The sequence below is a fragment of the Myxocyprinus asiaticus genome, chromosome 37, assembly GCF_019703515.2.
Source record: "Myxocyprinus asiaticus isolate MX2 ecotype Aquarium Trade chromosome 37, UBuf_Myxa_2, whole genome shotgun sequence".
NCBI classification, from domain to species: Eukaryota; Metazoa; Chordata; class Actinopteri; order Cypriniformes; family Catostomidae; genus Myxocyprinus; species Myxocyprinus asiaticus.
The window spans coordinates 19,333,749-19,354,417 of record NC_059380.1 but is presented as its reverse complement, the minus strand read 5'-3'; the positions used below and the strand labels follow the sequence as shown (position 1 = coordinate 19,354,417).

Genomic DNA, 20,669 nt, shown 5'->3' with positions numbered 1-20,669 from the left:
AAACGACCATAATTTGACCATAAGCATGTTTCTCTCCACATGGTTCTCACTAAGAGTCTTCCAGAAATGTCAAGTATTTGTCCCATTTCTTACCATAGACGTCTAATCTACCAAGCTGTTTATATGACATCTTTTCAAATGCCACCACCCTGCCCAATTCGATGAACCATTTTTTAAATGAGGGAGCGCCTTTTAACTTCTATCCTCTAAGAATTATCTGTCTTCCAATCATTACACTAGTTTGGACCCAGCTTTTTGTATATTTGTCAACTACTTTAATAACCACCCCATCACCCGATATACATAGTCTGAGGCAGAATGAAATTTAAGTGAGCAAAGATAGATCTTAAAAACCTTATATAGATTTTTAATCACAATACCTTTAATTTCAACTTGTTTTTCACCATTAAAAGCCATGGACACTGGCATGCCATTAAATCACAAACAAGCTAACAAACAAAAATGAGTCTCCTGAAACACTGATGGTTTGCCCATTGTGTGTTGAAAGACATGTAAAATCTGGTAACATTCAAATGTCTTGCATTGTCAGAGTGATAGTTGAAAAGCAGCCCTGGTTACTTCCAGCAGAGTTCTTCTGCTACAGGATTGGTGAAGAACATCGTGGCCATGCACGTGTTGGGAATACCCGCAGTTACCATGGCAACAGGACTTTATCCGCTCAGCATAATTTCCTTACAGTACGTGGGCAATAATCTGCAAACTCTTATTGCCTCACAAAACCCTCTCTTAAAACATTCAACACATACAAAAGAGAGTGAATTATAGACAAGATTGCCTTGTTAAGGTATGTTTTGAAGGCTTTTGACACTAAGCTTTACATCTTATTAAACCCCGGGTTTAGCTTAGCTTTAAACTGTCTTTTGAAGCCATTTCCCACTCTTCCCATATCTTTGTTTTTGATGTCAAAGATTGTATATCAAATCAAACTCTATGGTATTTTGGTGCAAATTCATCACTTTGCCACTTCGTAGGAGCTAGCCAATTAGGCAGACACGGACAACAGTCCATATCGTTGGATGTTACGGTCTCGTATACTGCCAAAATGTTGACCCAAGTCTCAGTAGAGCACATTTCAATCAAGCGAGAGAGCCAACTGAGGTCACAACTGCAGGGAGAGAGAGAAAGAGGTAGAGAGAGAGAGAGAGAGAGAGAGAGAGCGAGTTTCCTTCAAACAACAACTCCAGTGTGAAGTTGTGTTCGGCTGTAAGGAGAGTGGAAACAGGAGCTGGTAGGTTACATACATGCACACACACACTCAGGACGAAGGGCAGCACTGTTCTGCATATCAGTGTCAACCTTTTGCACAAGAACTGCAAGATGCATGCAAACTAGAACTAAGAATACTATAATGCTCCTTTAAATACCCCTGCCTCCAAAATCTCCTACAGAATGAGAGGGAGCAAACCAGTTGGGGCAAGAGGGAAGGGCACATTTGGCAAGAGATAATTTTGAAACGCATATATGCGTACAGTTGCAATGCACACACTCAGTGTCAACTGTGCCATTCTTTATGCACTCACCATAAGTGCTCACCTTTATTGGAATGCATTTACACCATCATTTAGTTGTTGTACCCAAAGTGTTTGTCTTAAGTGTTACGAGAGCGCAGCGCAGCAAGGCGTTCATGCTTGTTAAGTTTAATGATTGTGCTCATGGTTGGGTCAGCCGGGAGCCATTTGGATTCCTTTCACAGTTCAGCAGAGCTGTTAGCAGGCAACATTGTGCCCAGCTGGCCCCACACCAGAAACATTCCAGTGTTCCCATTTGTGGGGCTGCAGGCTGATTGGTTGTGCTGGATGCCACTCAGGACTAATAGCCACTCCCCTTTTTCCTTCTGTGTTAGTGCTCTATGCTAGTATTTATCCAGTGGTCTGGTTGCAATGATGGTTTGAGTGTGAAAAATATACTATAGTACTATAGTAAAGGCCTACTTGAAATTTAGCTGTTTTTTTCCTTTAGAAAGTTGAAAAAGTTGATTTGCAACATTGAAGTTGCTGTGTCATGATGACTTGCTTTTTTGAACAGGTACTTGGTGACTCACCTCATGGGCGCAGACCTCAACAATATCGTCAAGTGTCAGAAGTTGACAGACGATCACGTCCAATTCCTCATTTACCAGATCCTACGAGGATTGAAGGTTAGGCCCCGCCCACTCGTACATTTTTTTGCCAAGCTGTACTGGCTTGATTTAAAGGAATAGTTCACCCAAAAAATGAAAATTCAGAATGTCGTTCCAAACCCATATGACAAAAAAGCAGATGTTTTAAAGAATGTTGCAATCCCTGACTTCCATACAATGACAGTTGATAGTGTATCACTTTAAAGCTTTCTTTCAGGCTGCTGTTGATTATTCTACTGTACAAATACAGTAATTCAGTCTTTCTGATGTTATTTTAAGAGAGAACCTTGCAGTGTTCTTAATACTTTCATCTAGAGTATGACGGAGGTCTCCGTTCTGCTGTTAAAGGAATAGTTCACCCAAAAATGAAAATTCTCTCATCATTTACCAACCCTCATGCCATCCCAGATGTGTATGACTTTCTTTCCTCAACTGAACACAAAGAAATATTTTTAGAAGAATATCTCAGTTATGTAGGTCCATACAATGCAAGTGAATGGTGACCAAAACTTTGAAGTTCTAAAAAGTACATAAAGGCAGCATAAACGTAATCCATATACGACTCCAGTGGTTTAATCCATGCCTGCTGAAATGATCTAATCAGATTTGGGTAAAAACAAACCAAAATATAACTCCTTTTTCACTGTACATCTTGCCATTGCAGTCTCTAGACACAATCATGATTTCAAGCTCGATTATACTTCCTAGTGCTTGATGCGTGCGCAGAGCGCTAGATGCCGCTATGAAGTGTAATCGAGCTTGAAGTCATGATCGCCAAGGAGTCTGCTGATGATGAGATTTATATGGAAAAAAGAGTTATATTTTGGTCTGTTCTCACCCCAACTCTATTGGATCGCTTCAGAAGACATGGATTAAACCACTGGAGTAGTATGGACTACTTTCATGCTGCCTTTATATCCTTTTTGGAGCTTCAGTGCTTTGGTCACTATTCACTTGCATTGTATGGATTTACAGAGCTGAGATATTCTTCTATTCTTCTTTTGTTTTCAGCTCAATTTTAAAATTGAGTGAACCATTCCTTTAAGTGTGGTTCATTTAGATGTACCCCCTGCATGTACATTTGAAGTCAGAAGTTTACATACACTAAGTTAACTGTGCCTTTAAGCAGCTTGGAAAATTCCAGAAAATGTTGTCAAGCCTATAGGCAATTAGCCAATTAGCTTATGATAGGCTAATTGGAGTCAATTGGAGGTGTACCTGTGGGTGTATTTTAAGGCATACCTTCAAACTCGGTGACTCTTTTCTTGAAATCATGGGAAAATCAAAAGAAATCAGCCAAGACTTCAGAAAAAAGATTGTGGACCTCCACAAGTCTGGTTCATCCTTGGGAGCAATTTCCAAATGCCTGAAGGTACCACATTCATCTGTACAAACAAACAGTATGCAAGTATAAACACCATGGGACCATGCTGGAGGAAACAGGTAGACAAGTATCTATATCCACAGTAAAACGAGTCCTATATCGACATAACCTGAAAGGATGCTCAGCAAGGAAGAAGCCACTGCTCCAAAACCACCATAAAAAAGCCAGACTACAGTTTGCAAGTGCACATGGGGACAAAGATCTTACTTTTTAGAGAAATGTCCTCTGGTCTGACGAAACAAAAATTTAACTGTTTGATCATAATAACCATTATTATGTTTGGAGGAAAAAGGGTGAGGCTTGCAAGCTGAAGAACACCATCCTAACCGTGAAGCATGGGGGTGGCAGCATCATGTGGGGATGCTTTGCTGCTGAAGGGACTGGTGCACTTCACAAAATAGATGGCATCATGAGGAAGGAAAATTATGTGGATATATTGAAGCAGCATCTCAAGACATCAGCCAGGAAGTTAAAGCTTGGTCGCAAATGGGTTTTCCAAATGGACAATGACCCCAAGCATACCTCCAAAGTTGTGGCAAAATGGCTTAAGCACAACAAAGTCAAGGTATTGAAGTGGCCATCACAAAGTCCTGACCTCGATTTGATAGAAATTTGTGGGCTGAAAAAAACTGAAAAAGCGTGTGCGAGCAAGGAGGCCTACAAACCTGACTCAGTTACACCAGTTCTGTCTGCAGAAATGGGCCAAAATTCCAGCAACTTATTGTGAGAAGCTTGTGGAAGGCTACCCAAAACGTTTGACCCAAGTTAAACAATTTAAAGGCAATGCTACCAAATACTAACAACATGTATGTAACTTTCTGCCCCACTGGGAATGTGATGAAAGAAATAAAAGCTGAAATAAATCATTCTCTCTACTATTATTCTGACATTTTACATTCTTAAAATAAAGTAGTGATCCTAACTGACCTAAGACAGGGAATGTTTTCTACAATTAAATGTCAGGAATTGTGAAAAACTGAGTTTAAATGTATTTTGCTAAGGCGTATGTAAACTTCTGACTTCAGCTGTTGTTGCCTTTTCATTGATTTTTGTGTTTGATTTAAGTGAGTTCATCTGTCTTTCTCTCTCCACAGTACATTCACTCAGCAGGCATCATCCACAGGGTAAGTACACCATGCTTTCTCTCTATAAGATTTATTATTTATCATTAATGTGGGGTATTACTTGTCTCTTGTGCCATTTCAGGTCAGGCAGTGTTATGTTTTGGAAGCTAACAAGATATTTATTGTAAATGCCTCAATAAAAAAAAAAAAAAAGAGCTTCTGGGAAGTCTTGCCTATATAGTTATTACAAAATTCATTTAAAAGATTAATTTATTTCCTCAGATTACTGACTGGATCATCAAGATTAGTGTGGAGATTCAAAATCAGCACACCACGATGAAGGAAAAACTAATTTTATTCACACTTACAGAGCTATCCATCAGTGTGGAAATTAGTTTTTCTCATTAGTACAGAGCATGGGTTTTATTGCTGATTTTGCTCAGGGAAACACATTTGGTTTTAGGGTTTCGTCTGCACTACTGCTTGTGCAAACAGGCCTTTACGGGTTCTAATCAAGGTTTTTTGAGTGGCGACCTCAATTTGGTTCACATGATTACTTTTAGTAGTGTTTCTGAAAGGAATTTGTAGTAAAACCTTATGCAAATTCAATGCGCACCACTCATTTGGTCTGTCTGCTCAACTTTTCCTATTGTACAGGATCTTAAACCCAGTAACTTGGCTGTAAATGAAGACTGTGAGCTTAAGGTAAGTACATGTTTATCAGAGCATGCACTGTTTATCAAAATCTGCCATCATCTGATGCTTTTTCCACTGTCACATCTGAAATTATTATCCCCTGTTGACCAACACTTAGGTTTATAGTTGGGCAAACACTAAGGCACACACAGGGTAATAGGAGTGCTGATAAGTCTCAACTAGTTTATGGCTAATGTCGGAGCTGATATCTGAAAAATGTTGCAGATTCTGGACTTTGGGCTGGCACGACTTACAGACGATGAGATGACGGGATATGTAGCCACCCGATGGTACCGTGCCCCAGAGATCATGCTCAACTGGATGCACTACAACATGACAGGTCAGGATTACCCAGAATCCTCACTTGTATTCTTTTGCGTTCTTGTAATATCTCTTTTTAATTTAAAGTCAACATTAAATGGCATTCACAAAACTTTTAAATTCCATAATGTGTAATATTTAGACGTGAAACAGAACAATCAGTGCAAAACAATGTAGGGTGGGACTTGATTTCATTCATCAGGATTTGACTGGATCATAAAAATTGCATTATGATATTACTGGTTAAAAAAAATTCCACATCAATAGAAAAGTTGCTTTAGAAATGAATCAAGTTATTGCATTGCAACAATTGCTCAACATTGTTGAATTCTTGATTCTGACATTTAACTAATACATTTTTAAAATCTAAAGTTGTTTTTGTTAACATTAGTTAATGCAATATGAACTACCATTAACTAACAATGAACAATTGTAATTTTATTAGCTAATAGTAACAAAGCTTAATAAATGGTGTAATAAATATATTGTTCATTGTTAGTTAATGATACCTAATGCATTAACTAATGTTAACAAATGGCACTTTATTGTAAAGTGTTACCCAAAGTTTCAAATACCTTTTAGAACTTAATGGGTTTCATTTTAAATGAAAACCTTAAACACGTGGTAACGGTATAACAACATAAATGAAATAATGCACCATTGAATTATTACAACAAATGTATGCCCACCACACAATGTGGCTGCATTATCACCTAATTCAATTATCCTTCGTCAGTTCCTTACTTGAAATATTACGAATTTTTCTTTAGAACAAATGGCACTGATCAGAAGAAAGTAAATACATTCATGCTGTTTCTATGAATGAGAACAGTATTTATGTTTTGTATTGTAGTGGACATCTGGTCAGTTGGCTGCATAATGGCTGAGCTCCTCACTGGACGGACCCTGTTTCCCGGCACTGATCGTATCCTTTGCCCCCTCCATTCAACTAGTGCCCAAAATCTCTCTTTCTGGAAATACCCTCTGGTGATCTGATATTTTTGGCATGTATTGCACACACACACACACACACACTCCCTTTCTCCAATCTAAAAGTGTGAAAAAGACACCCACGCGTCTCAGTCAGTTCTTATGCATATGGGGCAGTGATCCCGAGGGGAATGAGTCAGCTAGTGTCAGCACCACAGCCTTCCAGTGAGTCACCCAGCCTGCTGGTACTGTTGGCAAAAACATGAACTTTGCTGAATCTTAGAGCACAAAGTTTGTGGCTCCGGTACGCACTGCTCATGGAATCTTAATATATTATTGTTTCTGTTCTAATGAACATGGTCTTTGAATAAAACCCCCTGTAAAAAATATATCTACACGTACAGACACACACATTCATACCACATTAAATGGGGTCTAGGCCATTTGAAAGAGAAAATATGTGGTCCAAAGGAAATCTCTGCAGAAGAATAGATTAGGATAAACTAGCTGTTATGCTTTCAAAATGTGCAGATAAATCTGTTTTTTGTGTGCTTTTTGTTTTTTCTGTGTGTGTGCAAGTGTTTGTGTGTGTGTATAACTTAATGGGAGTGATGACATATTAGTTAAAACTGTGCGTGTGGTAGGTGGCACATTGTCAAATGCTCAGTGTGTTCCCACTAAACTAAGGAATAGTCTCCCCCCCAACCCCCATCCCCATGTATTTTGTTTTGCGTCCAATTCAAACCTGGCACAATGCATGTTGAGCCGCCAAGTTTAAAAATCTGGAAGTGCGAATGAGATTTAAGGGCAAGAGTTTTAGTAAATAGCTATTTTAGTTGTGTCTGTTCTTTATAAAAAGCTTGTATATGGCTTCAGAAGACTTGGAATATAGCACACAAGTCATATGGACTTCTTTATGGTGCTTTTTGGAGCTTGATAACATCACTTTCAAAGCTTTAAAATTCAACAAAATTTTGCCTTTTGTGTTTTTCACATAAGAAAGAAAATACAAACAGGTTTGGAATGACAAGGTGAGTAAAAGATGACAGCATTTTTGGCTGAACTATTCCTTTAAATACACAAACTCTGTTTCTCTGATTTTAAAGCGTATGACTCTCAAAGACATTCATACATACAGTAAGTCATGTGATGTTCTGTGCTTCTGTTCTATGGCTTGCTGCACTGAAGCTTGTACTTACTGTATTTTTTTATATGTTGGCTTGCCACGTTCTTGCATGTTTCTATCTGAACTGCATTCTTGAATTGCCCTGATCTGTCATCTGTCTTCTTACATCACCGTTGAGTCTTCTAACAGTGATGCCCCATTAACCATCCTCATCCCACCACTAACCTTTACATGATTATTTGTGCTTGTTCAATAACATGCACAGGTGCCAGATGTGGATAGAAGTCACTGTGGATCTGGCCTATAAAAATCACTCACTGACTATATTGTTAATCACAGTTGTCATACACATGCGATTTTTAAACATAATCACAAGTAGTTTCACTGCTAAGGTTTTGTGTAATAAGGCTCCTTGATGGCACTTTTGACTGATTACAGTCACGCTTGGATGTCGTAGTGTGCAGGGTGACCGTACCCCCGTCACAAAGCTTATCTGCCTGACACGCTATTGCATTCACTTACTTTCATGTGCTGATCCATGCTAGTGTACTCCAATCAGGTAAGTCTGATTGCACTATTGAATTAGCCTGCAACCTGTTTAGCTCAATGTGACGATATACAGCTTTTCAAGACTTGTTATTCATGCCAGAAATGAATCACAAATCTGTGATTATTTGTGGCCGTTTGCGCCATACAAGACCCCCTGAAATCCATGGCTTGATGCTGTCAAGTTTTCTTTCCAGTGTTGACATATTACCTATTGAAACAGGAAGTCTGGGAGGGACAAATTGTAACCTTTTTTTAAATGGCCAACAGGCTTTAGTTACGTCAATGCCATGAACCATAGTTTGCTATTTGCTAGTCGGTTGCAGGTGGTATGCCTGCTTTCATAGTCACCCCATTCCCTGCGTTTTCCTTTATTTTGCTTTTAAAGATATTGATCAGTTGAAGCTTATCATGATGCTCGTCGGAACCCCAGGGCCAGAGCTCTTGATGAAAATATCTTCGGAGTCTGTGAGTTTTTTTTGTTGTGCCTGAGTTTGACTCCCTCTGTGTTGCAATGACAGCCTAGTGATCTATTCTGCTTGCTTCAGTCATTCCGACCACACTTCATATTCATGTCACATCTTTTTTATTCTTTTTTTACTGGCATGAACTACTCATGTATGCTAGTTATGCAGTCAGCACATTAATATAGTCAAATAGCTGGCAGATGATTTTGCAAGGTTCTGCTGAAGATCTACATGTGTGTACTGAGTGCATACCAATGCCTTTCACGATCCTGTTGTTGTCCAAAGGTCTCCTGTGTCCTATACTTCCTGTTGCATTTCCTGTTGTTTCTGTCTTAAAGGGATAATTTACCCAACTCATTGATCATGTCGTTCCAACCCTATATATCTTGTTTTTTCAGTGGAACACAAAAGGAGAAATATTTAACAGAATGTCCAAGCTGCTCTTTTCCATGTAATGAAAGTGGATGAGAACCAGGACAGCCTTGAATTGTCCTTTTTGGTTGAACTATCACTTTAATCCTGGATTTATTAAAGGAATAATTAAAATTCTCTCATCATTTACTCACCCTCATGCCATCCCAGATGTGTATGACTTTCTTTCTTCTGCAGAACACAAATTAAGATTTGTAGAAGAATATTTCAGCTCTATAGGTCCATACAATGCAAGTGAGTGGTGGCCAGAACTTTGAAGCTTCAAAAAGCACATAAAGGCAGCATAAGAGTAATCCATACAACTCCAGTGGTTAAATCCATGTCTTTAGAAGCAACATGGTAGGTGTGGTAGACGAACAGATCAATATTTAATTCCTTTAATTCCTAATAAATCTCCATCTTTGACCAGGTGGCAATATGCATGAAAAATGCAGATTGCCAAACAAAAGAAGAAGAATATGAACCTGGAGATTTAACCACTGGAATCGTATGGATTGCTTTTATGCTGTGTTCATATGCTTTTTGGAGCTTCAAAGTGCTGGTCACCATTCACTTGAATTGAATGGACCTACAGAACTGAAATATTCTTCTAAAAATCTTAATTTATGTTCTGCAGAATAAAGAAAGTCGAACACATCTGGGATGGCCTGTTGGTGAGTAAATGATGAGAGAATTTTCATTTTTGGGTGAACTATTTCTTTAACCTGCTTTTGTCTGATATAGCATTGCTTGCATCTTTTCCCCCCTACCATGTCCCCACTCCTGTCCTGTTTTTCCTTCTCAAGCTGCAGCGTTAAATAAAAGCAATTCCGAAGATGTTAAATCAGCTGTATGGTTGAAGTGTCTTTTTTTATTTTATACACTCAATGTGAGTGTATTCTATTTATTGTAAGGCCCTTGACCTGGGTTCCCCAAGATATAAACCAGCTTCAGCAGATAATGCGACTCACAGGGACCCCTCCAGCCTCTCTAATAAGCAGGATGCCAAGCCACGAGGTGAGCAAGGACCTGCCCAAAACCATCCTCATCTGGCCATCTACGGCACTCTGGAATGAGTGGCCACTGGCCAAATTTCACAAAATGGATGCTTTCTATTTGTCCTGGGGTGTTCCTTATTTTCCAATCCCTCCCACCACCTCTCCAAACTACTACCAGCTTTTTGTTGGAGACACATCTTTGACCTAATTTCTACCCACCGCAATTCCACAGTACACTTCAAGGCTTTTAGATGAATGCCACCACTCATTTTAAACATAGACATGTAGTGAGCATGAACTATTTAATCTCTAACATACAATGTAGAATCTTCTATGTGGTACAAAATACCACAGAGGTCCACTGGAAAACCCAAAATACTGATTGAAACAACTGATGAGAAAATGATTCCATTCAGTGGCTGAACATGAACTATGAAGAAATATCAGGTGTTTGTGGCCTTTATGGATGGTAGGAACAGAAGTTTACAGTGGCCCCAAAAAGTATTTGGACACTTTAGCCACATTTAAAATGTATGCATGTAAATGCTTTACAAATCAATCCAACTGGCATTTGCAAAAACATTACGCTCATCAATTTTCAAGGCCATATTTGCGATTACATTTACCCAGCTGGTCCCAAGATCATAGTTAAAGTGGATTTATGATGTCAATTCCTCTTATGTTCACACTGGTGTCCTAGAAGAGTAACCATTGTAGTTCCTCAAATTAACTATGGACATGTTCCACAAAGTTTATACTTTTTTTAAACAGTATGTCTATTGTTTATTTATTATTTAAAACAAGGGTTGCTTAATGTTTTCATTTGCTAACTACCCTAAAATATTTTATCTAATACCATGACATACACCCAAATAAATTTTTGGGGCCAATGTATATCCATGTTTTCTTTACCTCACTGACCTGGTCCTTTTTGCCATCTCTTTTTACCAGATTATGTCCCATAGATGATGCACAATCTGAGAAGTTTAAGCTCTTGTCTCTTTAATCATACAGTATATGCAAACCGTAAATATTGTTTTTCCTTCAAAAGGCAAGGAACTACATCAACTCCCTGCAACATATGCCCAAGAGGAACTTTGCAGATGTGTTTATTGGTGCAAACCCATTAGGTAACAATTTTTTGTACTGTTCTACACCACTTGTGGCTGATGAAACATTTTGTTACTAGTTGAACATTCTTGCTTTGAAAAATGTACTTCATTGTTTGTGGATGTGTTTGATCTGGTTAGCTGTGGACCTGCTGGAGAAGATGCTGGTTCTGGACACAGATAAACGTATCACTGCGTCAGAGGCTCTTGCGCACCCGTACTTCACCCAGTATCACGACCCAGATGACGAGCCAGAGGCAGAGCCCTACGATCAGAGCTTCGAGAGTCGTGAGCTTGAGATCGAGGAATGGAAACGTAAGCTTACAGATTGAAGCATGCATAGTCGATGGATTTACTTGCTGCCACTCATGTGGTCTGCTTGAGAACATTGAGAACAAGTTAAGACCGGTGCAGACTGTACAATTTTGGCCACAATTTTGCCCTTTTTTTCTGGAATCGTAAAAGATTGTTTTTGTTTAAGGGCAAAATCAGCAGTCTATAAGTTTGATCACTTAAGGCGCGGTCACATTTAACTTTGCATGGCAAAATTCCGTGGCCGAAATACAGTCATCTCAATGGGAATCCCGGGATTGTGAAATTCGACTTCTGCTTGCGGATTTCACATGGAGTTCAAGTTTTGTGAACTTTGACAGGCGAATTTGCTGCGCTGACCAATAGGAAGTTGCTTGGTTTGGCAGTGACCTCTGTTTGGGGGGTGCTTTTTACACAGCTACACTGAATATTCATAATGGACAAGGATATCATTTTAGCAGCGAGTTTCGTTTTAAATTCCCTCTCACAGATTGTGAAGTACAGCATTAAAACGAGGCTGCTTTTTGCTGGTTTCAAACGTGCTCAACGTCCACCCATGCCTTCTCTGCCACAGAATTTCGGTGGAGGGTCTGTCTGCCTCTGGCAAGACTACTACAAGACACGCCCACTACAAGTTACGACCCCTTCAAATAACCAGCGAAATGCTCAAGTCTTGCAACAGTTGGCTGTCACATTTATACTCTGTGTTTGTTGTGTTTATTGGAGTCCTGCAGCAGCCCTACACCTATCCATACCACTAAACCTGACAACAAAGATTAAAAAATGAAAAGTTTGTAAAATTATATCACAACTTAAAAGTTCTATTAAATAGAATCATACCGCCTTATAACTTAATGGCGACAGTGAGGGGAACTGTGATGGAAATAAAGAGAAGGAGCTAGCGGTATGCTAAGCTAATTGGCTAAGTGGTTAGCTTGAGAGCTAAGTGGAAAAAAACAGAAAAGAAAAATGTCTAATTTCACCATTTATATCTTTGGTTTAATAATATGATGTGTCACATGTAATTTGAAAGTTATTCTTTGTTATATATACACCGTTAACGTTAATTTAAATTATTATTTTTTTTTTTAATGAATGGCTTTCCACTACACTATGATCAAACTGACCTCAAGTTTGCTTTGAAAAATGAGCCATCTTTGATCTGGTTTTTTTTGTTTGTTTTTTGCTTGTTTTTTCGGCCACAACTGATTCTTGATACTTCAATCTCATTTTTTTTTCTTTTCCAGGCAGAATATTTTCAACATTAGCACTAGGGCTTGCTTTGGTTTGTGCGGTACCATTTGAATGTTGCATTTCATTTAGGATGTCAGAACAGAACACAATTAATTGCCCAGATAACGCTGTCAATCATGACTCAAGTTGTTGCCAATATGCATATTGTACTGTCAAGACATTTAAAGCCGAAGCATGTCATTACTATGCCACCAAACAGAATTGCAAATATAAACTTTGTTTTCAAAACAGATTTCTGAATATGCCCCCATCTGCCATTGGTCAAACAAAGAGAGTCCCGGCCCCCAACTCATGCCATTGGTTGAGTGACGTTGTTGGAGCGGGTCGCTCAAAACAAACAGCAGTTTTCAAAGTGCCACTGAAAGACAGTGCTTACAGTTTTCGATAAACGTACCCTATGAATGGCTTACAAATAGTTGTCTGCATATTAAGCTGGAATATTAGAAAGTATTTTAACACAGAAAAAGTTACATTCTTCAGCTTTAATGTTGCACAGTGTGCCTTGGCTTTCACGCAAGATCTCACTGGGGTCATATCTTACAATATGACGAGCAAAAATTGGACTTAAAAGAATTGCACAGGTATACAGGGCCCTTTGGCGGTTGCATTTGTTCTTTGCATCAGGGTTTCCTGATGACTTTCATAATGCTGTCATAGAATTTCGTGTATTACGTAAACTACAGAATTATCATGGGTAGCTCACAATGAGTTTCTGTCCCCGCAGGGCTCACATATGAGGAGGTGATCAGCTTCGAGCCTCCCGTGTTCGATGGAGACGAGATGGAATCATGAGGAGCCACCCTTTCTGGTCGACTCGCTAGATCTTCATCCACACAGGGAAAAGACATTCAAGTGCCTGCCATTATGAAGTGCTGGCTTCCTTGTGTTCTCTGAGACCGCTTATCCATGCCTTTATACACTCTGTCAAATGAAGGAAACAAAACACACATGCAAAGTTCTTCACTTGAATTTCAAAAAAGGACACCGAGATTGTAATATTTTGTGCACCGTTTTCTTTATATCTTTATATCTTTATTTTCTTCCCCAAAATTAACTATTTTTATGGCCAGACCACTTTCAAATAAGAGTTTAGAAGATAAAAATATGTATTCTCACATATCAGTCAGATGAATATCAGCATTTTAAGCTTGCGGTTTCATTTTTAATACTCTCTTTCTGGGGAAGGAAAACATTTACCTTGACTCCAAACTCTGCTTGATGCCTATATATTGCAAATGGCCAGACAAACTCGAGTGCTGTCAAAATGCTACGTTTTAGATGTGTAAATAAAATGGCACAGCTGTAAATAAAAAATGATGTGTGCCAACAGTTTTATTTAGGATTTGCAGTAAAGTACACCATTACCATCTGGTCTCAGAATGTGACGTGTAATTGAAGTAGCAAAAACGATCTAACAAGTGAATCCAATCAGCTAAAGAGAATATTTTTTCCTATTTAGTGCTCCGTGTAGAATGTAAATGAGAAGGGTATGTCAATGCAGGGTGGTTCTCCCAACTGAGTCTCTGTCCTAGATAATGGTGGATGACAGGATCAGTAATAAATGCTGATTGAATTAATGTAACCAAGTTTGCTCTGAAATATCTTAGAAAATATTAAGAGAAAATCACTTGGTGTGAGTGTGATAAAATGTTAAAATGTAAAAGTTTTTGACAAACTTTTTGACATGAAAATGTTACGAGTGAATCTCAGAAAACTGTCCAGGAACATTATATTTATGACAATTAAGCATGCCGCAAAAAACAAAATCTCATCACTTTACTGCTGAAAAGAAGAATAATCTACCATTTAAATTTGGAGGTATTTCTAAATCATGGTGGTACTTGTACTGCCTTTAATGTATGGTGATTTAAATAAAATGTAATTTTATTACAGTAATTTTAACTGTATTACAGTAATGAGAATTATTATTGAAAATAATGGGACTTGCACAAAAGAAAAAATCTGGACACATTAGAGTAACAAACATTTATGGTTCTTGGGAAATTTGTGCTTGATTGTCATGCAATTGTAATTTTATATTTAATCTGGGGTGAAATGTGACCTGACCAGACGTCGTCTTGACCAGTTTCGTGAGATTCACCCTTATATCTCTCTCAAATACAGAGGTCTCTGCCTTTTTTCCCCCAGTGAGTGCACTCCATGTTACAGGGCAGCTGGTAATCTAGCTAGACTGAAGTGCGGTTTCTTTATCATTTTGTTCCTTAATTTATTATTTATGAAAGTTGAGAGTAATCGGTTTTAAATGGAGATCAAGAATCTAACAGGAAGTTTGTATCATCAGGACAATTCTTTGAGCATTGCTGCGTTATAGTCCATGAAAAACAGTCCCCCATACAGCCTGAGAGTACATGCTTGTGAAAACGAAAGAACCTGAGCCAATACTCTGTTCCATTGCGTGTGGTGATCCTAATTTAACATCCCAGATTAAAAGACTCGCAGAAGTAAAAGACAGAATTTAACTTATTATTGGTTCAATTGTTTGTGTTCTCTTTTCCACTGTATATTATCACTTAATTTTATGCAGCAATATTGTTTGTGTTGAGCATGTATCGTATGTAAGGCAGTGTGTTTCTGTTGCACATTTACAGTGAAAATGTGTCAATAGATAATGTGGTGCATCCAGCAGTAAAATCCATTAATTGTGATTTAATTTTTCATGGAAAAGAGATCATCTTGTCTCTCTTTAGTGCATACAACCAGTTTTTCCTTATTCAGCCATGATAAGCAATTACAGGATGTGGTCTGTAAACAACCATTGCTATACAGGAATAGAGGCAGTTATTTTTCACAATATGCATTCTTTGATATAACTCTTGCAAATCAAGTAGATTGGTGGTTTTTAATTCATTCTCAACAATAAAATTTTTGAAAGAGACTGTGGCATGTTGCATTAGTTCAAAGTAATTTTTAACAAATACTGCACTCAAGTGGTTGATTCTCTCAGAGTGAAGCATATTTCATAATGGTTGTGAAAAGAAATTCATTGCATGGTACACTCCAAAAAATATTTGTATTTTTAGGATTTACGTATTTAAATTTCTTAAAATTACATCAAATAGAATTGTGTAATTTTGAACCAAATTAAATTAACAAAACTTAAAAGACGTAGGTTTTCTACATTTTATTTTATTAAAGAGTACTTGGTTCAATTTGATGCAATTTTGCTAAAGGGATAGTACACCCAAAAATGAAAATTCTCTCAACGTTTATTCACCCTCATGCCATCCTAGAAGTGTATGATTTTTTTTCTTCAGCAGAACACAAACAGATATTTATAGAAGAATATCTCAGCTCTGTAGGTCCATACAATGCAAGTGAATGGTGACCAAAACTTTAAAAAGCACATAAAGGAAGTATAAAATTAATCCATGTCTTCTGCAGCCATCCAATAGGTTTTGGGTGAGAACAGACCAAAATGTAACTCCTTTGTCACTGTATCTTGCCAATGAGAGAATTTTCATTTGTTGGGTGAACTATTCAAGAAATTAAAATGTGTAAATCTGTGTGTGTGTGTGTGTATTACAAATCGAGTCCAGTGAACATTTCTTAGTTTATTTTTGAATGTCAATTTCTGTATAGCCTTGGCTTTTTGCTCCTGTATTGACAGGTTCATTATCAATGGACAGACTTACACAGTTTCCCCATGGTATGGCATTTTTCTGCAAGACACTGCTTCATTGATAATGCATGTTGTTTTGGTGATCGCACACTTGAAATTCTGTGCAGTGGTGGAATCTTTGAAGCACTCCTTCAACAACGGGCTGAAATGGTCTGCTACTGCAAATGGCACATTATGTTGGACCACTGCAACAGCCACCTTCAGCTCTCCTTGTCTGCAACAGAAAGGGTTAATTAAAGCACTAAATCAGAAGCATTCCATGCAACATAAGTGTTTTTTTATTTATTATTAATATAACCTACAATGTTAAGAAAATTCAGCTAACATTACCACCAGTCTTTTGGTTTTCATATGTACCATGTACCTTGGCCTCTTGTGCTGTCATGCCACCAACAGAAGCTGGAGCATAAAACTGTGCAATGCCGCTTGTTGACTGAAGTACCTGTTCTTTGGCCTGATGCCCTTTACTTTTTATATGCCTGTTCACGTCTGTCACACCTTGATGGGCACATGAGTTCTCCTGTCTGCAAACAGCACCAGTAGTAGGAGCTGGTGGTGCCTATGGTGATGATGGCCATTTGGTTGACAACTCACTTTTAAAAGTACACCAAGTGGCTGCTCCACTTAATGCTTTCTTCTTCCCTGTCTTGTCCACTGTCTTCTCTATGGTCTCTTCTACTTTCTCCCCTACTGTCTCCCTTGCTGTCTTCTCCACCGTCTCCTCCTCTGATCTGGCAACCTTTTTAGGGGGCTGACCCTTTGGTGCCCAGAATGAAATAATACTCTTTTGCTTTTTTTCCTGACATCTTTGAAACAGACAAATGCAATGATTAATGTATGCATTGCCAGGATATAAAACATTACTGAAATGATAGCCAGAGCTTTCTGCTTTAAGAGATGTAGTCTTAACATAGCTGAAAAAGAGTATTAATACAGTAGAATTTGAAATAAAATAATGAAATACATCTCTTGTCCTGTCCTTAGTTTCAGGTAGCCTCTAGTGCTTTCCTTAGTTTCAGATAGCCAAAGCAAAGCTAAAGCTTCTGGTTGCAAAGCAGTTGTAAAGTTTTTGACTGTATCAATAATAATTTAGCACGAATTTGGCTATATTCCCCAACATCAGCTCTCACTATCTTTGATCACAGGCAAGTGATTTCGTCCAGGAATTGTAAAATCAAAATGCAAAAAAAAAAAAAAAAAAAAAAATGAAGGGGTTACCTACCGCATTCATCGGATCTTGCTCTTCCAAGTTCCACTCCGTGTGTGTGTGTGTGTGTGTGTGTGTGTGTGTGTGTGTGTGTGTGTGTGTGTGTGCATCCATGTTGCCTGGTAACGAACGTGCTTGCAGCGGGATCACGTAATTTACCCGGAAACAACTAATTCTAATTTCTGATTGGCTGGTAGGTGGCATAACTCTGTATAACTCGAGACAGCTATGAACTCGGCAGAGAACTTTGTTCCGTATGCCCTTTATCTACTGCTCTGTTTGTCCTCGGTGTGAGAGAACACTCCAAACGATTTAATAAACGTGCGATCTGAACGAATCACACTGAATCGCGATTCAATTCAAACCGTTTTGCTCAGCCATTCGGCCAACTCACTGAGAAGAATCGACTCAAAAGAATGATTCAGTCGAGAATCGGGCATTGCTTGTTCTGATTTCACACAGCCGACAGAAATACAGACACAATTAATGATTGCTGATTAAATATTCTTAGGTAAATGTTTATCAGGTCAGCACAGTGCGTACAGCCGGACAGCTGTAGGCGCCACTGTCTAAGGACGAGGGCGATACAGAGTTGTTCAGTTGTTTGGGAAGTTTTGTGCGCATGCGCGGACCGTTACATTTGCGTGAATGTGAGCGCTTAGCCGGTGCAGCATGGAAAGGAAAGGTAAGCATCAAAATTACATAACTGCAGTCCTTCACAACAACACATATGAAAATAGCACTCATATAAACACGAATAAACACTGCACATTGCTTAAGGCGTGTCCTTATTGTCGGACATACGCTCTGTAAGATGTGCCAGTGTTTGGTAATGGAGACAAAAGCCCATGTGTGTTTAGCTGCTGCTAATATATAGCGGTACTGAAGCGTTACAAGAACATCTCGTATTGCACTTGAAATTTCATATACACGCAACGTTTCTTGCTTATATATGACACTTTTGGTATATTTCTGATTGTAGTTTTAGTTTGTTGAGGTCATAATTGTTTATTTCATGTAGTCATTTGTGAGTCTCTGCTAGCTAAACATATGTATTACGGTACATCTGTAACAATAAAACGCTTATAACAATGAAATTGAATCGGTGCTGTGGTAATAACGTTCTCCTTTTTACTGTTGTTTGTGTAAACAAAGTGCTGGCTGCATAAAATGTGAAAAATTTAACACGCACAGAAATTTAAAGTATTAAAATTTTTACAGTATTAAAGTATTTCACGTTCCTTACAAAAAACTTACCATTGTAACCATAATTTCTGCCTCAAATACTATAAGTTGCTATTAGCTGCTAATAGCTACTAGTTGTTGTTGTTGGGTTAAATTAGTTAAATTAATGTGGGGTCTCCTTCAAACATAAGAAACTTTAAGAATATTTCTCTCTTTCCCCCCATGTCTTTTGTTGAGTAGTAGTAATACTAACTGTAGTAACTGATATTTTCGAGATTATGACTCCCATGGTAACTTTAAAGGTTTTATAGCAGAATAAAATCAAAATGTGGTCCTACACTGGTCTCTACAAGTGAAAGGTAAGTTTATTTCAGCAGTTATTTACTTGTTAGAAGACTTACAAGACTAGGTGCAGAAATGTATATAATCAAGTAAATATTTAGTGGGAAAAGTGCTAAAGTTAAACAGATTTGTTGTTCTCTGACAGTACTTGCACTTCAGGCGAGGAAGAAAAGGACCAAACCCAAGAAACCTGGCAAAAAGTGAGTATTTTTTTAGTTTAAGCTTGAACTCATGGTATATTGAGAGAGGTGAGATGTGACAGGAAGCATTATCTGTTTCAGTTACGTTTATCATAAGATATTTAAAGTAAAAGGATTAAATCATAGCCTGTTTCAGTATCTAATTTTCCAAACAGTTTGTGTATCTTCTGGAGACAGGATAGGTGTTTTATAACATGAATTGTAATTTGATCATTCTTAATTCTTTGTATTTTGCTCTTCAACTACAAAGGTGAGTCACACAGATATTGAATGCTGTGTTTAAAAGACTTTTTAGAGTCCTCCTTTCTGACCTGTCAACACTCTGTGCCTCACAACATACACAGAAATGCATGAAGGCTGCGCCAGTTTCCCTCATGTAACAGAGTAAACATGGGGCGAGCCAGAACATTTGCCCTAGAAATAAACTGATATTTGGGTCTTTAAGGGTGTGTTCCCACTTGGCGGGTTTGGTTTGATTAAAACGAACTCTGGTGCGATTGCTCTGTTAGAGTGTGTTCACACTTGTAGTTTGGTTCTCTTGGTCCGGACCAAAAACGTAAATGATACATTTAGTACTGGTTCACTTAGCGTTCACACTGGCATTTTTAACACCGAACCTAAAGATACAAAACAAAAGGCATAAGGATAAGGTCTCAACTTGATTGGACAGCTTTTATGACATATATTTTGCAACGGAACTTGCCGAACATCCAAAACAATGCTGGCTGCTGGGCGAAATGCTCTCGTTGGATTTATGTATATATGGTGGTATTTTTACCAGCTGAGAACAAAGGAAGAGCTAATAAAATGTGTAAAGGAGTCAAAACAGCACCAGAAATTCCTCCGTTGCACACACAAATAAAGATATGCTGCAAGGATGGCTGACGTTGGTTCCGACGCCTGTACCGAACTGTAATGGGCAGCATGGCTCCTATGATGAGAAGAATCAGGTATGCTTGAGGTCAGTATTAAAGGCAAATTACTTCCTGTCCAAAGATGTCTAAACGGACCAATAACAGGATGTGATGTCACAAGATGCGACCCTAAAAATCACGTGATTTGATAACATGAAAAGAGCGGTGTATGCAAAACAAAATGAGCAGAGGGCAAACATGGAGCAATGAGGAGGTATAGTTCCTTATTAACATTTGGTCTGTCAAGCATATTTCCAGTATACTGGAAAAAATGCACAAAAATGCTCAAGTTTTCAAAATGTTCAGTGATAGGTTAAGGAAAAGTGGGTCCAACGAGCACATTTAGCCCAGCAGCCAGCATTGTTTTGGATGTTCGGCAAGTTCCGTCGCAAAATATATGTCATAAAAGCTGTCCAATCAGGT

General features: G+C 38.4%; 2 protein-coding genes across 6 annotated transcripts in view; both read left to right on the top strand.

The window, feature by feature from the left end:
* The window catches only part of LOC127428240 (mitogen-activated protein kinase 14B-like), a 45,295-nt gene extending 29,641 nt beyond the window's left edge, over positions 1–15,654 (top strand). For 3 of the 5 annotated variants that reach the window (XM_051676453.1, XM_051676450.1, XM_051676454.1), the window contains 9 exons: positions 2,047–2,158; positions 4,619–4,648; positions 5,246–5,293; positions 5,510–5,624; positions 6,459–6,530; positions 10,023–10,102; positions 11,135–11,213; positions 11,334–11,507; positions 13,483–15,654. In XM_051676453.1, coding sequence (XP_051532413.1) covers positions 2,047–2,158; positions 4,619–4,648; positions 5,246–5,293; positions 5,510–5,624; positions 6,459–6,530; positions 10,023–10,102; positions 11,135–11,213; positions 11,334–11,507; positions 13,483–13,550 — 778 coding nt within the window. In that variant the 3' untranslated portion in view covers positions 13,551–15,654. Of the gene's footprint in view, positions 1–2,046; positions 2,159–4,618; positions 4,649–5,245; positions 5,294–5,509; positions 5,625–6,458; positions 6,531–8,595; positions 8,676–9,999; positions 10,103–11,134; positions 11,214–11,333; positions 11,508–13,482 lie in introns of all 5 variants that reach the window. The other 2 variants (XR_007895065.1, XM_051676451.1) reach the window with 2 other exon arrangements.
* A 2,258-nt stretch (positions 15,655–17,912) lies between these two features.
* The window catches only part of LOC127428235 (SRSF protein kinase 1-like), a 49,302-nt gene continuing 46,545 nt past the window's right edge, over positions 17,913–20,669 (top strand). Inside the window, exons 1-2 of the mRNA XM_051676443.1 lie at positions 17,913–18,290; positions 19,278–19,332. Of these exons, the coding sequence (XP_051532403.1) occupies positions 18,278–18,290; positions 19,278–19,332 (68 nt within the window). The 5' untranslated portion in view covers positions 17,913–18,277. The remainder of the gene's footprint in view (positions 18,291–19,277; positions 19,333–20,669) is intronic.